Below are 19,174 nucleotides of genomic sequence, written 5' to 3'. Positions count from 1 at the left end.
TCTGAAAGTGTGTCTGATCCTGGGCCCACTGACAAGTTTTTGCTTAGACGTCTAGGACTGGCATATAAACCCCTGTCCAAACAAGATGAGCAGCATTACCGAATGACAGGACAGATTACATATATTTTCACCTTGATTTGCCACCAGATCACAAAAAAGTGAAGGAGCATTTATGATTCATAGGGGTGTTATTTGTATTAGTTTTTAGAAGACTAAATTCAGTTTGCACAGAATGTGCTATTTACGGTCAAGCGTATTCAGTTGAGCCCTCCCATTTCTGCTACACTGAAACCAACAAGGTGAGAGGCAAGAATCCTCCCTCACTCGCTCTTTCTCTCTCTGAAACCTGTCCTTCGCTGCACTGAAGTCAATGTTACAGATGAATATGGCAAATATTAAATGGATCTTGAAGCTGCTGACCGTTATTTTAATATTGAATTGCGTGATTTTGTTCTACTACATCAGGGAGCGTAACATCTCTGGGTAAGGAAGAGACTTTATCATATTTTTATTACTAATGGTATATAGACTTATGTATATTGCATTATGTACAGCAGCTAGAGAGTTAATTACATAAGATGTTTATACATGTGTTTATACATATGACTACAACGGATAAATAAAATGCTAAAATGCATAAAAAGGATCACACCCTGTTTTATATGACATGACAACAGACTCTGTAATGCCTTGAGAAACTAATTTTGTCTAATCTTGCATATATATATATATATATATATATATATATATATATATATATATATATATATATATATATATATATATACGGATCGCGGAAGCGGGGGGGGCCGCCCGGGCCTGGGCCCGGGTAACTTTTGTGTCTGGTACAAATTATGACATACAAAAATACATAGGCTATACAGGCTCATATTGATTACTCATTAAACGATCGCGATCTCGATTTAAACACACTCAATCTTTAAACACACTCACAATCACATCGGAATATTTAAACCTGCTTTCGCGCCGCCGCTGATCCAGAGAAAGCAGCGCTAAAATAAACTTTATGTTTGAAACAGCTTTACAAACAGTCTACACAGTAGGCTACATTTCTGTGTTGCAAACATTAAATAATAATGAAAGTATTGGGATAAAAGTTTATAGTCCGGATATAGACTCTGATGTTGCGGCAGCCGAGTTCAAAATCAGAAACTGACCTTTGGAACTGATGTTGATTGTAATGGGCGGTGCTAGGGCTAGCTGGTGCTCCAGCACCCCTAAAAAGACCATAGTTTAAGAAAGATTAAATAATACAATAACATTTGTCTACTTACACATGCATAACTCGTGCAATGAAATACTACGTGACGTGATTTTCAGTCGTACATTTCGTAATGTCACAGCATTTTATTTAAAAAATGGATCGGTTCCTTGTGCCAAGTAGGCTAGGCCAGCCCCAGATTTTTCTAGTAAACTAGTCGAACGTTTATATTAAATAGATTAATATAATAACCTACTAAACCACCTTTTAAAAAGCATTTAGGCGTATTATAGCCTATATTCCGCGCTCAAGCGCGCTCATAAAGCTTTCTGAAAAACACCGGCAAAAGTAATAATTATGAATGCAGCGGGGAAAAAAGACATTTTAATTATTTATTACTAAACTAGTGCTTTCTCAGTTAGTGTCGGCTGCAAACGTCGGCACTGACTCTCCATCTCCACAGTAGGCTAACGGACCTGCACATTTTCATACTGACTACATAATTAGAGAAGATTTGTTTTTTATTTGAATTAGTTTGTAGTAGACATTTCAAGCAGTCTATAGATTTGTTTCAGTTTAGTTTATGTCTGTGAGCCGGTTCATTGTTGCGACGCGCTCCATCCACAGAGACTGCATGAGACGACAGAAAAGCACTTCCAAAAATGAATAAGCATTTTAAGTTCTTTCCGCAGGAAAAAAAAAAAAAAAAAAGATTGCGCGGGCGCCCCCATGTCATAAATTAAGCGCGATAATAGGCCTAATCCTACACTCCTCATAAATACTTGAAATGCACCTACAGCGATTTTATTATTAATATAATAATAAAAATAACCTATTTTGGTCATTACTATTGCCCAGCTCCCCCTGTCATTGATCTAGCATCCCCTGAGCACCTGCATTTAAAATTCTCTGGCACCGCCCCGATTATAAATGTTACATTATACCAGAAGCGAAAGGTGGCAGTTAAAAAGTATCTGATGTCCAATTCATTCAATCAAGAGATTCGTTCAAAAACGAAACAAGTTCATTTATTTCAAATAATTTTTACATATTTTTATTTTAATAGGCTCATTTATAACATTTTACACTCATTTAAATAAAACATTTTTGTAAGAAACCTAAGTGAATTAGCCTACATATTATTTTGTATCTGTCTAATGTTTTGCTTCAGAATCTTAGGAGAACTGTGATCTCTATTGTAAAAATCAATTATCCAGAGTCTTAATAAATAGGCTCTGGAATCTAATACTAATGGTTTCTAATATTAAAATGTAGACTAGGATGTAAAATGTACAATCATACACACTTTATTTAGTACAATAACAAGGATTTGGTACATTTATAATGCAATATATAAATGTACCCCCTTCTTCGGCCCTTCTTAGGTGTTTGTGTGTGTGTGTGTGTGTGTGTGTATATATATATATATATATATATATAATATTTAGCGTAATATTAAGTAATATCTCTGTCATTTCAACACGTCACACTGACAACTGAACTGTATCAATTAGCATATTTAGATGTTTTGTTTTGTATTGTATTGTAATATTCTTTACTATTAAATGAAAACAGTGCGCACAAAGCATTGAAAATAGATTAAAGAATGATAAAAAGTAGTTGAAGATATTTAAAATCTCTAAATTTTTGTCAGTGGTGGACAAGAGTTTAATATAGCTTATATTTGACTTGATTATTTTTTAAACTAATTATAAGTTTCTGTGATTATTTAGAACTAACATTAACATTTATAATCATAATTGTCCTTCAAAATGTGAACAAATGATCAACTGTAACAGGCAATTGACCTATCGGTAAGCCCCGCCCCCCTTAGTTATTGTTGCTCCCTCAGACAAACACGCGAGAACAGTCAGCATGGACTCACTAACTTGATTTTTACCGCTATATTGATATTGTACTCTGCTTTTGCACTGTCTGCAAAAAGTGAGATGTCACGCCAAGGCAAAAGGCAGTAACTTCCACATTATAAATAATATTTGGGTGCTGATCACCACTTACAGAATCATTTTAGTAACATATGGATAAAATCTAGTGATCATTGGCTAGGCTATAACATCTAGAAATGTGATTCTTTTTTTTTTTTTCTGACCATAACAACCAGACAAATAGTTAAACGTGAGTGGATACCGTTTTGCAACCAATTTATTTGCAATGTTCGCTAACATTAAAGGCAGTCGACACTTAGCCTATTGTTTTTACATCGAACTGAATTAAAATAGTTTAAGAACGACTTGTGGATTGATGTGAACGCCAGCAGGGATAATGCTCCGAATGATTGTGAATTAAACATCTCCGGTGGCGTTCATTGCAATGGATTTTGTCGGCTTACAAGAAAAGGAAGGAAAATGATTAAATTGCGAACATATTGATTTTATGTGTGATACGCTGTCACGGCATTTGAGGATCACGCACAGAAGTGTGCAGCCCCAGACTGACACGGAGTGAATAATCTGCATTATATATATATATATATATATATATATATATATATATATAAAAACACTTTAAAGATTATTTACGATTAATTATTGTTGCCAAGTTATCGAATCGTTATTGCTTACAGTGCTTTGTTATATGGAGCAGTTTGTTAGATCGCGATCTAATTTGTTTGTCTAATGAAATGCCGACAGATGTATAAAGTACACAAGTTACACCGTAATTGAAACTTGGCAGACTTTATTGGAAAGTTAAACAAAGTCAGAATAGCGTGTAACTCCAGGCTGGCACAGACGAACAAATGCAAACAAATGCAGAGCACCGTAACTTAATTTGAGCGTTCAAAAACAAAATCAAAGAGCTGTAACTGATGTTATATTGTGTTCTACCTTGGTTTCTCCGGGCTTTTCTCCATGATAAACACATGATAAAGTTCATAATGTCCCAAAATGATCAATAACTCATTTTCGACCAAAAACGAAGTTATGGTGTTTTGTCTTTGCACGGCAGCACTGCTGTCAATATAGAGGGGCGTGGTTTCAGCTCAGCTTCACCCACGTCCCGCCTTTTTGCCCATTTTCGATTATCCGGGAGTGACGCGTTTCCAAGATGGCGGCGGTCGGCTCCGCCCACTTTAGGCTTCAAAAATGTTCTTCAGAAACCTACGAGTGACGTCACGGAAACTATGTCCATTTTTTTTTTTTACAGTCTATGACTTTAACGTTAGCTAGTTTTAGCCATAAATACCTTTCTAAAGCACAAGATAACATTGAAGTTCTGCTTGAGCAGATTGTAACTTAATGAGTGTATGACAACCAGAAAATGAACGTTTTTGTCTTCATGTGTATTGGGGTTGAATACCTAGGGACATTTTGCTCTGTTTTGTTTGGATTCAGGAAATGTAATAAAATAAATTATATTGCCCATCCTCTCAGGATACCTGGAATCAGTGTTACAAGCAGAGGCAGACAAAGTACACAACTTCCTTACTTGAGTGAAAGTACAGATACCACTGGTCAAATTCTACTCCACTACAAGTGAAAGTTGTAAAGACAGATTTTTACTTAAAGCCCGTGTGATATTAAAATATGTGCTCTGAGTTTGTCACACAACAGAAAAATGTGTTATTAACCACCCAGCCAAATTTGAATGATAAAAAACCCCGCCAAATAACTAAAATAAGTTATCAAAATCTTTGAAAAATAAGCAGGACTCTGCTCTCAAACGCTGGGGGGCGTGTCTGCTGTCGGCGCTGAAACCACGCCCACTCGCGGGAGAGCGGCCGTTTCTCTCAACTGTAAAATACCACTACAACCTGAATGGATGCTACTGATGCTACCTCTGGTAGCTTAATTGGATTTACACAGCCATACATGTTTGAGCGTGCAAGTTCGTTATTTAATTGTAGACGCGAGTCAGCGCTGCAGTGAATTGAAACCTTCTCGTCTTCAAGGAGAGCGCGGCTCATGGTTGCTTAGCAACGGCAAACACCACGAGAGCACAAGCTCCGGTGTGCTTTGAAAGAAGAGAAGAGAAGCGGCCGGCCATAGATATAATACACGTAGACGCCTCATAGACTGACGCTGCCTGGAGCTGACGTACAGCGCGGCCGCCATCTTGGATGGGTCTCCAATGCGCCCCCCCCCCTGCATTAATTTCTATTGAGGAATGTGTATCCCCAACTACAATAATCATAATAACAACCCGAATTTTTACCGGATTTTCGCACGGTTTGGTTTGTTACAAACTGCAGAAATTTAGTTATGATACAGGACGCTGTCACACATTGAAAAATACGTGCTTTCATGCTAAAAGACTTTGTATTATGCTCTTTAACAAAGACATATGGTAGGCTATGGCATATTGATAAATGAATGAATTTTATATTTTAATAAAGAAACAAGTTTGATTGTTCATTTGAATTTATTTCTCTCTCTCTCTCTCACGCACACACTCAAACACACACACACACACACACACACACACACACACTCATGTGAAAAGAACTTAAAATAATAGTGGAAACAACTTAAAATACGCCATAATGTTTGCTCACAAAGGTAAGAGTAATACATGATTCGGAACTGTAAAGGGTCTACTTTTATTTGTGTGCATTCACAATATAAAAAAAACGTTGTGCTTTTATTAAAATAAATAGGAAAAGAGAGGATAGGCTTGCCGTCTCGTCTTGAACAGGAGCGCTTCACAATGATGAAACTCAACGAATTGAGTCACAAATATGATAAATATATCTATAGAAAGCTTTAAATTACTACTTTAAAACGAAATAATTCAAATCGAAAATAAAAACTCTTTCATTATGTAATCCGTAAAGATGCATTTCTCTCTAAAGGCACGTTCAATGAGGAGATGGCATGTCATTTTTCATCACCATCCAAAATATAAAAATAAGGAAAAGCCTAAAACAGGCCCGGTTATATTTTTTTCTGATTTTTACGTTGCTCTGTCCTTAATTCCTTAACATTTAAAGGGTTTTCTGCAACGTAATTTTGTCTGCATGATATGTGAATTATTTATTAGCCTATTTGGTCCCACTTTATATTAGGTGGCCTTAACTACTATGTACTTACATTTAAATTAATAATTTGGTACAATGCACTTATTGTGTTCTTACATTGTACTTATATTTTAAAAAATACCTATATGTAATTACATATGTAATTAATTTCTGTAATTACATTTATAATTACACTGTTGACCCATCCCTTACACCTTAACCCACCCTTAAACTTACCCATACCACCAAACCTGTCCCTAACCTTACCCGTATCCCACCTCAATAGCAGCAATAGTGTTTTGCAATACAATATGACCACAATAAGTACATTGTACTTATTTTTTGATGTAAGTACATAGTAGTTAAGGCCACCTAATATAAAGAGTGACCGCCTATTTTTTAATCCATGCAGCAAAATGCTTTAAAAACAGCTGTAAAAATTACTTTATTGCATTCCAGATGATTTTAAAGAAATTTTCACTATACATTTCACGGGTAGCTTGAATGTAAAACATTGTCATGACTTTTGTTGTATTCTCATTTGTAAAACAGGCTACAAATTAATTGTGGTAGTCTAACCTGACCTGTTTATAAGCAGAAATGGACTTTGGCATGCAAAAGACCGATACGTTCATTATTAATGGCAGGGTTCAGTCGATAGAAATACGGCTATAATTTACTGCTGAAATGTTTGCGGGGCAAATCCCAGGTCAGTCTGAGCGCTCATGGTACGCACAGTGCGTACAACCATACACCTGCAGGCGAACCAAGATGAAGTGGGGGCCCCAGGCAAAATCTCCATCACTTAACTTACCGCTGTCATGTTTCCTCTTTTCCTCCTCCTTGCTGGCGCCACTGACCACAAATGACACAAGCATGAAATGATGTGCTCCCCGAGTAAGAACACATCCTCTGAAAGTTGAAGAACAGAAAAAAAAAACAGCAAGAGATAATGAGAGAGAGTACCAGTTCCTGCTGTAATAATGTTACACGTAAGTAACGTTAGTTACGATTACATAATATTATAAATGGTAAAATAACCAAAATTATTGTTCAATCTTACTTGTGAAAGGTAATCCCACGCGATCTGGTATCTGCGCGGGTTATTGCAACAGTAAACTGCACAAAATACGGGCATAAATTGCTCGCTCTCCGTTGACTCTAGCTAGCCTAGAGTGAGGAGACCCAACCAATATGGCGGCGACACTGGATTACATTCCAGCATGTCATGAGGCGTCTACGTATATTATATCTATGCAAGCGGCAACCTCCCGCTCTCTCTCGTGAAGCCAACACGGATGTGACTAAAACTGCAATTCATCGACTGGCCGCTGGAGGCTGGCTGCAAAAGGGAGTCAATCCCATAGACTCCCCATGTTAAAATGCCCAACTTTATAGCAGAAAAAAAACACGTTTACAGCCTGGTGCAAAAAATGATTTTGGTCTATATAGCTAATTTTGCCCTTCATGACAACTGTGAGGGGGGGGTGATTTTTTTTTAGAACTCATCTGTTTAAATTATATTGACCCTTAAAGTTCTGCATAATTAAGAGCGTGGCCAGTTGAGCGACGGGCCGATTGCCGCTGCTGTCACCACTGGCGAGCTAGGTGGGCTTGGTTTCAGCAACGAGCTCCACCCATGTGCCACCTTTTTGTATCTCCCTTTTTGCCCATTTTCGATTATCAGGGAGTGACGCGTGGTGACGCGCTTGCCAAGATGGCGGCGGTCGGCTCCGCCCACTTTAGGCTTCAAAAATGCTTTACAGAAACCTACGGGTGACGTCACGGACACTACATCCATGTTTTTATACAGTCTATGGTTTCCATGCGTTTTTAGATGCGAATTGTGAACGCTCCATGTTTTTAAATTGTATGTATTCTGCCACATATTGATGTCTCTGGGCTAAGACCCAGGTATCCATTCACCCTAGAACTGTCCCTGCCTAGAATCTGTTTATCTAACATCACAGATATTCAAAAAGAAGAACTAAGAACTTGACCTCTCAACATAGTTATTATAGTGTTAGGGGCGGGGCCACGCTCGGTGGCTCCATTGCTTCATCGAGCCACCATTTTAGCCCCTGTAATAAATCCTGAACATAGAATTGGTGAAAAACTGTTTAACTCCACAATTCAGTACTACATAGTTCAGAGTCTTTGTAATGTGTTTCAGCAATACATTTCTAACATTTGTAATGTGTTTAGAAACAATTCTCTTTACACAGACTTTAAGTAAAAGTACGGAAGTACATGTTTTTAAAAGCACTTAAGTATCAAAAGTAAAAAGTTAATGCATTGTTTTATTGTCGCATTGTTGTATACTTACAATACCTTATGCCACTAATGCAACCAACTGAATACACTTAATAGCTTGTATTATCTTTGGAATTAAGAGTTTTTAATGTTACAAAACCTATTGAAATGGAACAACTGAATGAAGATAATCATGTTTATTTATTTTTTTTTATTTAACAATCCTTCAGCTTCACTGAACTCATTTTAATACTTGTTTAAAAGTTACAAAGTTCTTTTTCAAAGAGATATTGAAGTCTATGATATGTTTAATTTTAGACAAACAAAGTAAACATTGAAAAGAAAACAAATCTTTAGTCTCTTCAAAAAACTGTAACACTTTCTCAGTATGGCCATGGGTGTGCACGTTGCACCAAAGAACCGTCTTTTTGAATTTTGCCATCAACTGATCAATGTTCATAAAATGCTCAGAAATCAGTGAATTTCACAACATGTGGCTAAGGTTGGGTATTGTTTGAATTTTATCCATTCCGATTCTGCTTATTGATTTCAATTCTTATCAATTCCCAGTTTAGATTCTAAAGTTTTCATTTAGCCTACTTTTTGATCATTTGTTTGCAAAAAAATATATGTATTTATGTGCAGTGTTTTGACAATAAAATAATGTTCAGATTTATATACTTCCCTGACCAGTTTTTAGCAGCAATTTACCAGTAGGCCTAAGTTTTATATATATATATACATATACATATACATATACATATACAGGTGCTGGTCATATAATTAGAATATCATCAAAAAGTTGATTTATTTCACTAATTCCATTCAAAAAGTGAAACTTGTATATTATATTCATTCATTACACACAGACTGATATATTTCAAATGTTTATTTCTTTTAATTTTGATGATTATAACTGATAACTAAGGAAAATCCCAAATTCAGTATCTCAGAAAATTAGAATATTACTTAAGACCAATACAAAGAAAGGATTTTTAGAAATCTTGGCCAACTGAAAAGTATGAACATGAAAAGTATGAGCATGTACAGCACTCAATACTTAGTTGGGGCTCCTTTTGCCTGAATTACTGCAGCAATGTGGCGTGGCATGGAGTCGATCAGTCTGTGGCACTGCTCAGGTGTTATGAGAGCCCAGGTTGCTCTGATAGTGGCCTTCAGCTCTTCTGCATTGTTGGGTCTGGCATATCACATCTTCCTCTTCACAATACCCCATAGATTTTCTATGGGGTTAAGGTCAGGCGAGTTTGCTGGCCAATTAAGAACAGGGATACCATGGTCCTTAAACCAGATACTGGTTGCTTTGGCACTGTGTGCAGGTGCCAAGTCCTGTTGGAAAATGAAATCTGCATCTCCATAAAGTTGGTCAGCAGCAGGAAGCATGAAGTGCTCTAAAACTTCCTGGTATATGGCTGCGTTGACCTTGGACCTCAGAAAACACAGTGGACCAACACCAGCAGATGACATGGCACCCCAAACCATCACTGACTGTGGAAACTTTACACTGGACCTCAAGCAACGTGGATTGTGTGCCTCTCCTCTCTTCCTCCAGACTCTGGGACCCTGATTTCCAAAGGAAATGCAAAATTTACTTTCTTCAGAGAACATAACTTTGGACCACTCAGCAGCAGTCCAGTCCTTTTTGTCTTTAGCCCAGGCGAGACACTTCTGACGCTGTCTGTTGTTCAAGAGTGGCTTGACACAAGGAATGCGACAGCTGAAACCCATGTCTTGCATACGTCTGTGTGTAGTGGTTCTTGAAGCACTGACTCCAGCTGCAGTCCACTCTTTGTGAATCTCCCCCACATTTTTGAATGGGTTTTGTTTCACAATCCTCTCCAGGGTGCGGTTATCCCTATTGCTTGTTTCTACCACATCTTTTCCTTCCCTTCGCCTCTCTATTAATGTGCTTGGACACAGAGCTCTGTGAACAGCCAGCCTCTTTTGCAATGACCTTTTGTGTCTTGCCCTCCTTGTGCAACGTGTCAATGGTCGTCTTTTGGACAACTGTCAAGTCAGCAGTCTTCCCCATGATTGTGTAGCCTACAGAACTAGACTGAGAGACAATTTAAAGGCCTTTGCAGGTGTTTTGAGTTAATTAGCTGATTGGAGTGTGGCACCAGGTGTCTTCAATATTGAACCTTTTCACAATATTCTAATTTTCTGAGATACTGAATTTGGGATTTTCCTTAGTTGTCAGTTATAATCATCAAAATTAAAAGAAACAAACATTTGAAATATATCAGTCTGTGTGTAATGAATGAATATAATATACAAGTTTCACTTTTTGAATGGAATTAGTGAAATAAATCAACTTTTTGATGATATTCTAATTATATGACCAGCACCTGTATATGCATACAGTCATGGCCAAAAATATTGGCACCCTTGGAAAACATGATCAAAGGCAGCTGTGAAAATGAATCTGCATTGTTAATCCTTTTGATCTTTTATTTAATATCATTATGAAATATCATTATGAAATAAATGTTTTTCTCTAATACACGTTGGACACAATTATTGGCACCCCTAGAAATTCTTATGAGTAAAAAATCTCTGAAGTATATTCCCATTCATATTCACAATTTTGAGCACTCCTGGGTGATTATGAACATGAAATTATCCAGCCATGGCTTCCTGTTTTACAGACATATAAATAGGAGGGAAAACAAAGCCCAAATTCCCTCAAAATGAGAAAAACCAAAGAATACATTTCTGATGTGCAGCAAAAGATAATTGAGCTTCACAAATTTGTGAAGTGGCTTTAAGTAAAGAACTAGAGCAGTGAAAATTCTCATTTCCACCATCAGGGCAATAATTAAGAATTTCCAATCAACATAAAATGTTAGGAAACTGCCTGGAAGAGGACGTGTGTCTATATCATCCTAATGCATGGTGAGAAGGAGAGTTTGAGTGGCTAAAGACTCTCCAAGGACCACAGTTGGAGAATTGCAGAAAATAGTTGAGTCTCGGGGTCATAAAACCTTAAAAATATATATATATTTTCAAACAGCACCTACATCACCACATGTTGTTTGGGAGGGTTTCAAGAAAAATTATCCTAGCTCATCCAAAAATAAACTCCAGCATATTCAGTTATCAGACACGACTGGAACTTCAACTGGGACTGGCTTCTATGGTCAGATGAAACTAAAAAATTAGCTTTTCAGCAGCAAACACTCAAAGATGGGTTTGGTGAACACAGGGATAAAAAGTACCCCATGTGTACAATGAAATATACTGCTGTATTTTTATGTTGTGGGCCTATATTTCTGCTGGAGGCCCTGGACATCTTGTTTAGACACATGGCATCATGAATACTATCAAATACCAACAGATAAAAAATCATTAAGTGACTGACTCTGTTAGAAATCTTATAATGGGCCATGTTTGGATCTTCCAACCGTACAATAATCCAAACACAAACCTCAAAAACGGGTCACTGAGAACAAAACCAAGCTTCTGCTATGGTCATTCCAGTCCTCTGACCTGAACCCTATAGACAATAAGTGGGGTGAACTGAAGAGAAGAAGCACCAACATGGAGCTGGGAATCTAAAGGGTCTGGAGTGATTCTGGATGAAGGAATGGTCTCTGATCTCTTGTCAGGTGTTCTCTAACCTCATCAGGCATTAGGAGAACATTTAGAGCTGTTAAACTGGCAAATGGAGGTTTCAAAAAGTATTGAATAAAAGGGTGCAGTTAATTGTGGCCAATGTGTATTAGATAAAAACATTTATTTTATAATGATATTTCCCCCTATTTTAAATTCTTATTATCCAATAAAAGGTTCGATTTTTTTTGCATTTTTTAAATAAAAGATCAAAAGGATTAACAATGCAGATTAATTTTCACAGCCTTCTTTGATCATATTTACCAAGGGTGCCGATATTTTTGACCATGATTATATATATATATATATATATATTAGGGGTGGCACAGTACATGTATTCGTACCGAACCGTCATGGTACGGACATCTCAGTTCGGTGCATGAAGCCTTATGACGAATACAGGCAATGCAACGCAGTAATGCAACGCTGTTTGATAACCGCCAGCGGCAGCAGAATAACAGCGAATGCCATGAGTTGCGCACTTGAAAACAAAGCCCCCTAGACAGTGACCATGTGCTGATTCTGAACGCATCTCTCACTAACAAGGGAGTATACTTTAAAGGCTTGCACACTCAACTGTTTGCAGAAAGGAGCTTTTTGCTCATGTATCCTACCTCTCTCATTAGGCACAAATCCAAATATTCCATATTTGCGATGTAACGTATCTGAATGCGAAACTATTATTTATTATGTAAATGATAGGCTTTGTACTTCAGATGCGTTCCAGCGGTGACACAGAGGTGGGTGCGCTGATGTTTGGCTCACTGTATTTTATTTTGATAAAGTACCAACTGCGCTGTCAAGTTAGCAATGCTGGAACTGATGTCTTGTGTGTGTGTGTGTGCTCCGGCGCGATCACTTCAACTGTTTCCTTATACCAGCAGAATCAACTTTAAACACTTATTGTCCTATTAATAATCACTGTATAAAGGTCTGCTTTTATTTGTGTACACTCACAATAAAAACAAAACAGATTTTATGTAACATATACATTTTTTTTTAATTTTTACTACTGTCTGTTCAAAATAAATGAAAAGAAACTGAGCATAGTAGATTTCTTTTTTTTCCCCTGTTGTACCGAAATCGTATCGAAACGTGACCCCCGAACCGTGACATCTGTGTACCGCGCCACCCCTAATATACAGTATATATATGTATATATATATATATATATATATATATATGGTAAAGTGAGGGCAGTCATTTTTGACAGATATATTAGCCAATCATTTGTATTGCCATATTTTAACTACAAAAATTTAATTATAGTTACTATAATGAAACTATGGTAAATTTGTGGTTACTGAAGTTTTACTACAAATAGCATAATTATGGTTACTATAGTGAGATAATAGTAAATTTGTGGATACTGTGATTTTACTGCAAATACCATAGTTATGGTTACTATAGTAAAAACATAGTTCATTTTCCAAAGGGCTTTAATGAGTTAACACATGCCTTTTTAGAGTGCTTTTAGCTGTGCAGTAGCTAAAAGCACTCTAAAAGCAGAAGTTTACATTAGTTTAGTGGGGAAGATCCTGAGGTTGCCAGATTTACGTAAAAAAATCAGCCAAATGTCCATTCAAAGCTAGGCATAAAACTGCAGGCTTAGAAATACTGTAAGACTTGGCAACACAGGTTGGTCCTGGCAGATCGCAGGCCAGATTTTCGCATAAAAAAGGGTTCAGTGAATCTGAAAATGCACACACTGTAAAAACTGCGACATATAACAGACTTTCTTCTTGGGGACCTTGATATAAATGTAGTTGAGTAAAACAAACACAGACTCATGGACAGGAGAGGCCTCTGGGGCAGACTCGTGGACTTGGGTTACAGAGCAGTAAGTAGCTCAAACACACAGGATGGCTATCGCCATAACAGGAAGTGCTGAGTATAGGGTAACAGTCTCTGTGATAGCCTGTGCTGAGGTCCTGGGGATGCCAGCTGCTCGCACTGACATCATTGCCACTTAGCAACAAAGCAAAGTCAATATATCTCTCCAGAGACCAGATGATCTTTCCCCCTGGCAACTGAGAACGTAAGGGTTCATTCAAGCCAAAACAAAAAATGTCCTTAAGTGCCACATCATTAAAATCCACAAGATGACACAAACCACAAAAGTCCTCCACATAGTCCCCTATTACCTTGACGAAGGCAGAGGAGGCGTGAAACTGCTGGGTTCATGGTAGCGGTCGAGTATTCTGTAATGATTAGTCCACTGGAGGCGAATGTAGTGAGAACCCAAGTGCAGCTTTATTTACAAAAGTAATCCAAAATCCAAACAGAGACTTGACTTGACTTGACTTGACTTGAACAGACTAGACTCACCGACAGCAGGTTACAACATCAATACACGACGAGAGACAATAGGTGCGTTCGAGATGCACTATACTAGCCTGCCACCGGCTGGCGAGAGTAGCCGCTTGCAGTCGGGGCGCAATTAAAAGTGGAGACGTGCATAGTCTTATCACAGATGAAGTAAATTAAATGCTATATTTTTAAAATACACAGAAACGTTTTCATGAGCAACAGAAATACTTTTTATATACTGCTTAATACAGCGCCATCTGTTCATGAATAAAGTTCAACATTAACATAAACTAGATAAAAAAGTTCGTTGAGACAAACTTTAGGTTGGCTTGAGAAAGCCTAGCCTGAATGTTTAAAGCAGTTGTGAAAGCTTCAAGTTTAAAGGTTTTCAGTTTGAAATAGGCTAGTTAAGTGTTCATTTACTAGTTTTTAAAAGGTAAAAAACAGAAAAAGGTTGATAGCATGATTAGCATGTTACTAGCATGATTAGCAAGTGACTAGCATGTCGCTAGCATGTTTCTAACATGATTAGCATGTTACTAGCATATTGCTAGCACGACTAGCAAGTGACTAGCATGTCGCTAGCATGTTTCTAACTTGATTAGCATGTTACTAGCATGTTGCTTACTTGATTAGCATGCTACTAGCATGTCGCTAGCATGTTTCTAACATGATTAACATGTTACTAGCATGTTGCTAGCATGATTAGCAAGTGACTAGCATCTGGCTAGCATGACTAGCAAGTGACTAGCATGTTTCCAGCATGATTAGCATGTTACTAGCATATTTCTAGCATGACTAGCAAGTGACTAGCATGTCACTAGCATGTTTCTAACATGATTAGCATGTTACTAGCATGTTGCTAGCATGACTAGCAAGTGACTAGCATATCGCTAGCATGTTTCTAACATGATTAGCATGTTACTAGCATGTTGCTAGCATGATTAGCAAGTGACTAGCAAGTGACTAGCATGTTTCTAACATGATTAGCATGCTACTAGCATGTTTTGCTAGCATGACTAGCAAGTGACTAGCATGTCGTTAGCATGTATATAGCATGATTAGCATGTGACTAACATGTCGCTAGCATGTTTCTAGCATGGTTAGTATGTTGCTAGCATAGATAGAAAGATTAGAAATATTAGATAGATGAGTTTGAATGGATTACAAATAGTACATAGAAGGGAAGCTTGATTGAGTCTCAAAGATTCTGGGAGTTTAAAATTTGTATTTTGACAGTTGGAGTTTGAATTGTCTTGGCTCATTTGAACATTCCGTAATTGTAAATCAATGGGATTTTATGATTTTTAATCTTCAGTTTTATGAAAACTATAAGTCGAATCAGTTAAAAAAGATATAGCACACTAAGTGAGATCAGTCTGAACAGCTGGGCTGAGTTTGGTGATTCTAGCTTAAAAGCTCTAGGAGGAGGCTTGATAGCTTCATAATGATCCTGAGAGTCTGATTGGTTGGCTGAGTAAAATGAGCCCACCCCCATGTCTCTATGATATTGTGATGCAGAGTTATGTTCAATGCAAAATTCCTATGTAAATTACCATAGTAGGAAAAAAACGTGTGCTGTTTCATGGGCCGTCCCTCACCATAGTATGTCAATGGGGCAATTTTGGGGCGCTTTTGTGCCCCAGGGGTACAACTTATACCCCATTGCGGGGTATGTTCTCGCACAGCTTGATAGCTTCTCTAAATGTGGTGATTCATATGTTTCTTCGAAATTCTCGCTCTGAGCTACGAGTCGTCAAAGTTGGCGCAATGTTAAGTCTATGGGATTTTTCGGCCGATTTTTCGCCCACTGTACGATTATCGTACGCCCGATCGTTTATAAAAGATATAGCACACCATTCCTCAATAAGCCGCACGATTTGACGTCTCATTCATGGGTCTGTGACAAACGGTGCAGGAGGAGTAGCGAACCGAAGTTTTGTCCAGAAGAAGAAGCAGAATAATAAGTATGCAAGATAACAATAGTGATGCCTTGCCTTTGGCAAGCACCACTAATAATAAGCTTAAGTAGCAGATCAGTAGGTTGGCTCTCTCAAGCCAACCTAACTATTTAAATACCAATAAAGTGGGGGTATATATGCTTTTATCTGTGTTTTATTGATAAATGTGATTCAATATAACAGTGTGACTACACTAAAAATGATTTTACTGTTAAAAAAACACAGATTTGTGAGAATTATTGGAATTGAATTGTTAGAATAAACACGCAACACACCTCGTGCTTGTCATCACAGAATCTAACCAATAAGGATAAAATGTGTCGTCATCAAGGCTCTTGCAGCCGATTTTGAGCAACTGCAGTGCCTGACCTCGGCAGCTGGCCTCGTTTTTCTCTCGCGGTACTTTGATGGCACATGTGCAGTGCCGATCAAAGTCGGACAAATGTTCTAATCAGAATGCATTGCTTTTGTCAGGCGGCAACCAATTTTTGCAGTGCTGCATGAAGTCGAACAAGATATTGACAACAAGAGGGCTACTTATAGCAAACACTAAGGGTCACATGACAAGAACCAACCATTGAGCAAACAGAACTGAGCACCACATGACAGGACAATAACCAGTCAAAACATGACACACACAAGGCAGAAATACATGAGGGCAAGGGAAGCATGACACTAACAGCATGAATCTATTGTCCTCATTTGTAAGTCGCAATAAAAATGTATTACGCTTGTAATAAAAGCGTCTGCTAAATAACTAAATGTAAATGTACTTAATCAAATTACAAAATAAAAGACATGAAAACAACAACATGAAACAAAACCAGGCGGGACAGTTATTAATGTGGATTTTTTTTTTCATGAAAGAGATGAGACCAGAAATGATGTTTCACAGTTGCGCTGCACAAAAGTTCGTCAGACATTTTCTGTCTACACTCCAGCAATGTAAGTCCAACACTTCATGTTCATGCATTTTCAATACATTCATGCAAATGATTAAATTAAATGTTTTGACAGTACTGCATTCTATAGTTTGCTCTTGATGATCCATTCATTTTAGTACTGATATGATGAGCTTCTCTGAGAAAGTCTCTGAGTTATTGAGCTGCCCGTACAAGTCCAATATCATCCAGAAAGAGCTGAACAGGTCTGTAAATCTTGTTCACTGTCTGTCTGTTAGTCTTTATCTCAGGTAAGCACGATTGATTAATGGATTTATTCACCATATCAGACATCAACACACGCTGACTCTGTTCCAAAAGCCCTTGAGCTTCCTTGCTGCTTCGAATCCACTGTTCTTAAACCTCCGAGAAAATTGTGCAAGGAACCCATGTCAAAATTATTATTATTATTATTATTATTTATTATGTTGATATTTTACCGTGTAAATCAGTATAGTATAGTAAATATTTACAGTTTTTATGGCTTTATCTATATTTTTTGTTCTCCACTGAATTTGGTACATGATACATGCAAGGATGTCTAAAAATCGGAGGGAAAAAATTGTACACAGTACATTATAATAATGGAATTTAGTTTTTCTCTCTTCCTCTCTACATAAGAGCATTGCTGCGTTCCTGTTGTAATGCCACAGACTATTTATACCTGACAAAGCAAAACACAGCTGTGCATCAAAAACTTCCCTATGAGTCTGATGTATATCCCAACTACACAATGAATGAAGCTCTTCACAACTTGCTACCTGAGGTATGTGTCATATACAGCCAAAATTAATCACCCTCTTCCTAAAATATGAAAAAGTCTGCAATACAGTAAAATCAGGTGTGACATAAAGACATAATATTGTTCTCAATATTAAATAACCGGCTTTTATATTGTCCTTGTATTAATATTCAAAATAAAGGGCTTTTCACCAAATATGCTCCAAAGCAGATTTTACAGAGGTGACAGAAATAAGATAAACACTTAATATATATATATGTATATATATATATATATATATATATGTATTAATATGCACTTTCTATATCTTACTGTTAAACACAATTATATCTTAAGTGGATATTTCAGAAATAAAAACCTGTCATCATTTGGTCAATCTAATGTTGTTCAAACCCTTATGACATTCTTTCTTCTGAGAAACAACAACAATAACTTCTGTTGTTTAAGAAAAAAACAGAGACATTTTGCACAATGATATGGAATGAGATAAATGTTAGTAAATAATTAAATGATTGTCATTTTTTGGGTGAACAACACTGTTTAAGTGCACAATAACTTTAAAGGGATAGTTCACCCAAAAATGAAAATTAGCCAAAGATTTACTCACCCTCAGAGCATCCTAGACGTGTCTGACATTCCTCTTTCAGACGAACACATTCGGAGTTATATTCCACATTGTTCTGTCTGTTCCAATCTGTATAATTGCAGTGAATGGTGCCCCTATTTCTGATTCCGGAAAAAAAAAGTATGCATCCATCATAGAACTACTCCATACGGCTCCGGGTGTTAATAAACGCCTTCTGAAGCAAAACGATGCATTAGTTTAAGAAAAATGTTGATTCTTAAAACTTTATAAACTATAATGTGCAGCGTCCGGTCTCTCAAGCAGGTGCGTTCACAACAAGGCCGTAGGCGTAACGAAAGGCGAACGTAAAATCCGGGGAGAGAGTGACGACCGTGCATGCACAGAGGAGAAAGCAAAACAAAACACCTCTCATGAACTTATTTAAACATTCTGGGTATTGACACGAACACACCATTTTAATCTAAACAGATACAATTTACTTGTTCACATAGTTTCCCTGTGCTGTACACAAAACTTTGTTCTCGCAGGATTACACGCTTCTCCCCGGAGCTTGC

At 37.4% G+C, this 19,174-nt stretch overlaps 1 protein-coding gene across 1 annotated transcript in view; it reads left to right on the top strand.

Moving 5' to 3' along the window:
* The first annotated feature begins 367 nt into the window (after nucleotides 1–367).
* LOC131531861 (alpha-2,8-sialyltransferase 8E-like) overlaps nucleotides 368–19,174 on the top strand; it is a 29,172-nt gene continuing 10,365 nt past the window's right edge. Inside the window, exons 1-4 of the mRNA XM_058762981.1 lie at nucleotides 368–483; nucleotides 17,219–17,296; nucleotides 17,412–17,498; nucleotides 17,914–18,058. Coding sequence (XP_058618964.1) covers nucleotides 371–483; nucleotides 17,219–17,296; nucleotides 17,412–17,498; nucleotides 17,914–18,058 — 423 coding nt within the window. The 5' untranslated portion in view covers nucleotides 368–370. The remainder of the gene's footprint in view (nucleotides 484–17,218; nucleotides 17,297–17,411; nucleotides 17,499–17,913; nucleotides 18,059–19,174) is intronic.

Source organism: Onychostoma macrolepis, chromosome 23 (assembly GCF_012432095.1).
Source record: "Onychostoma macrolepis isolate SWU-2019 chromosome 23, ASM1243209v1, whole genome shotgun sequence".
Taxonomy (NCBI): domain Eukaryota; kingdom Metazoa; phylum Chordata; class Actinopteri; order Cypriniformes; family Cyprinidae; genus Onychostoma; species Onychostoma macrolepis.
This window is presented reverse-complemented; position numbering and strand designations above follow the sequence as displayed.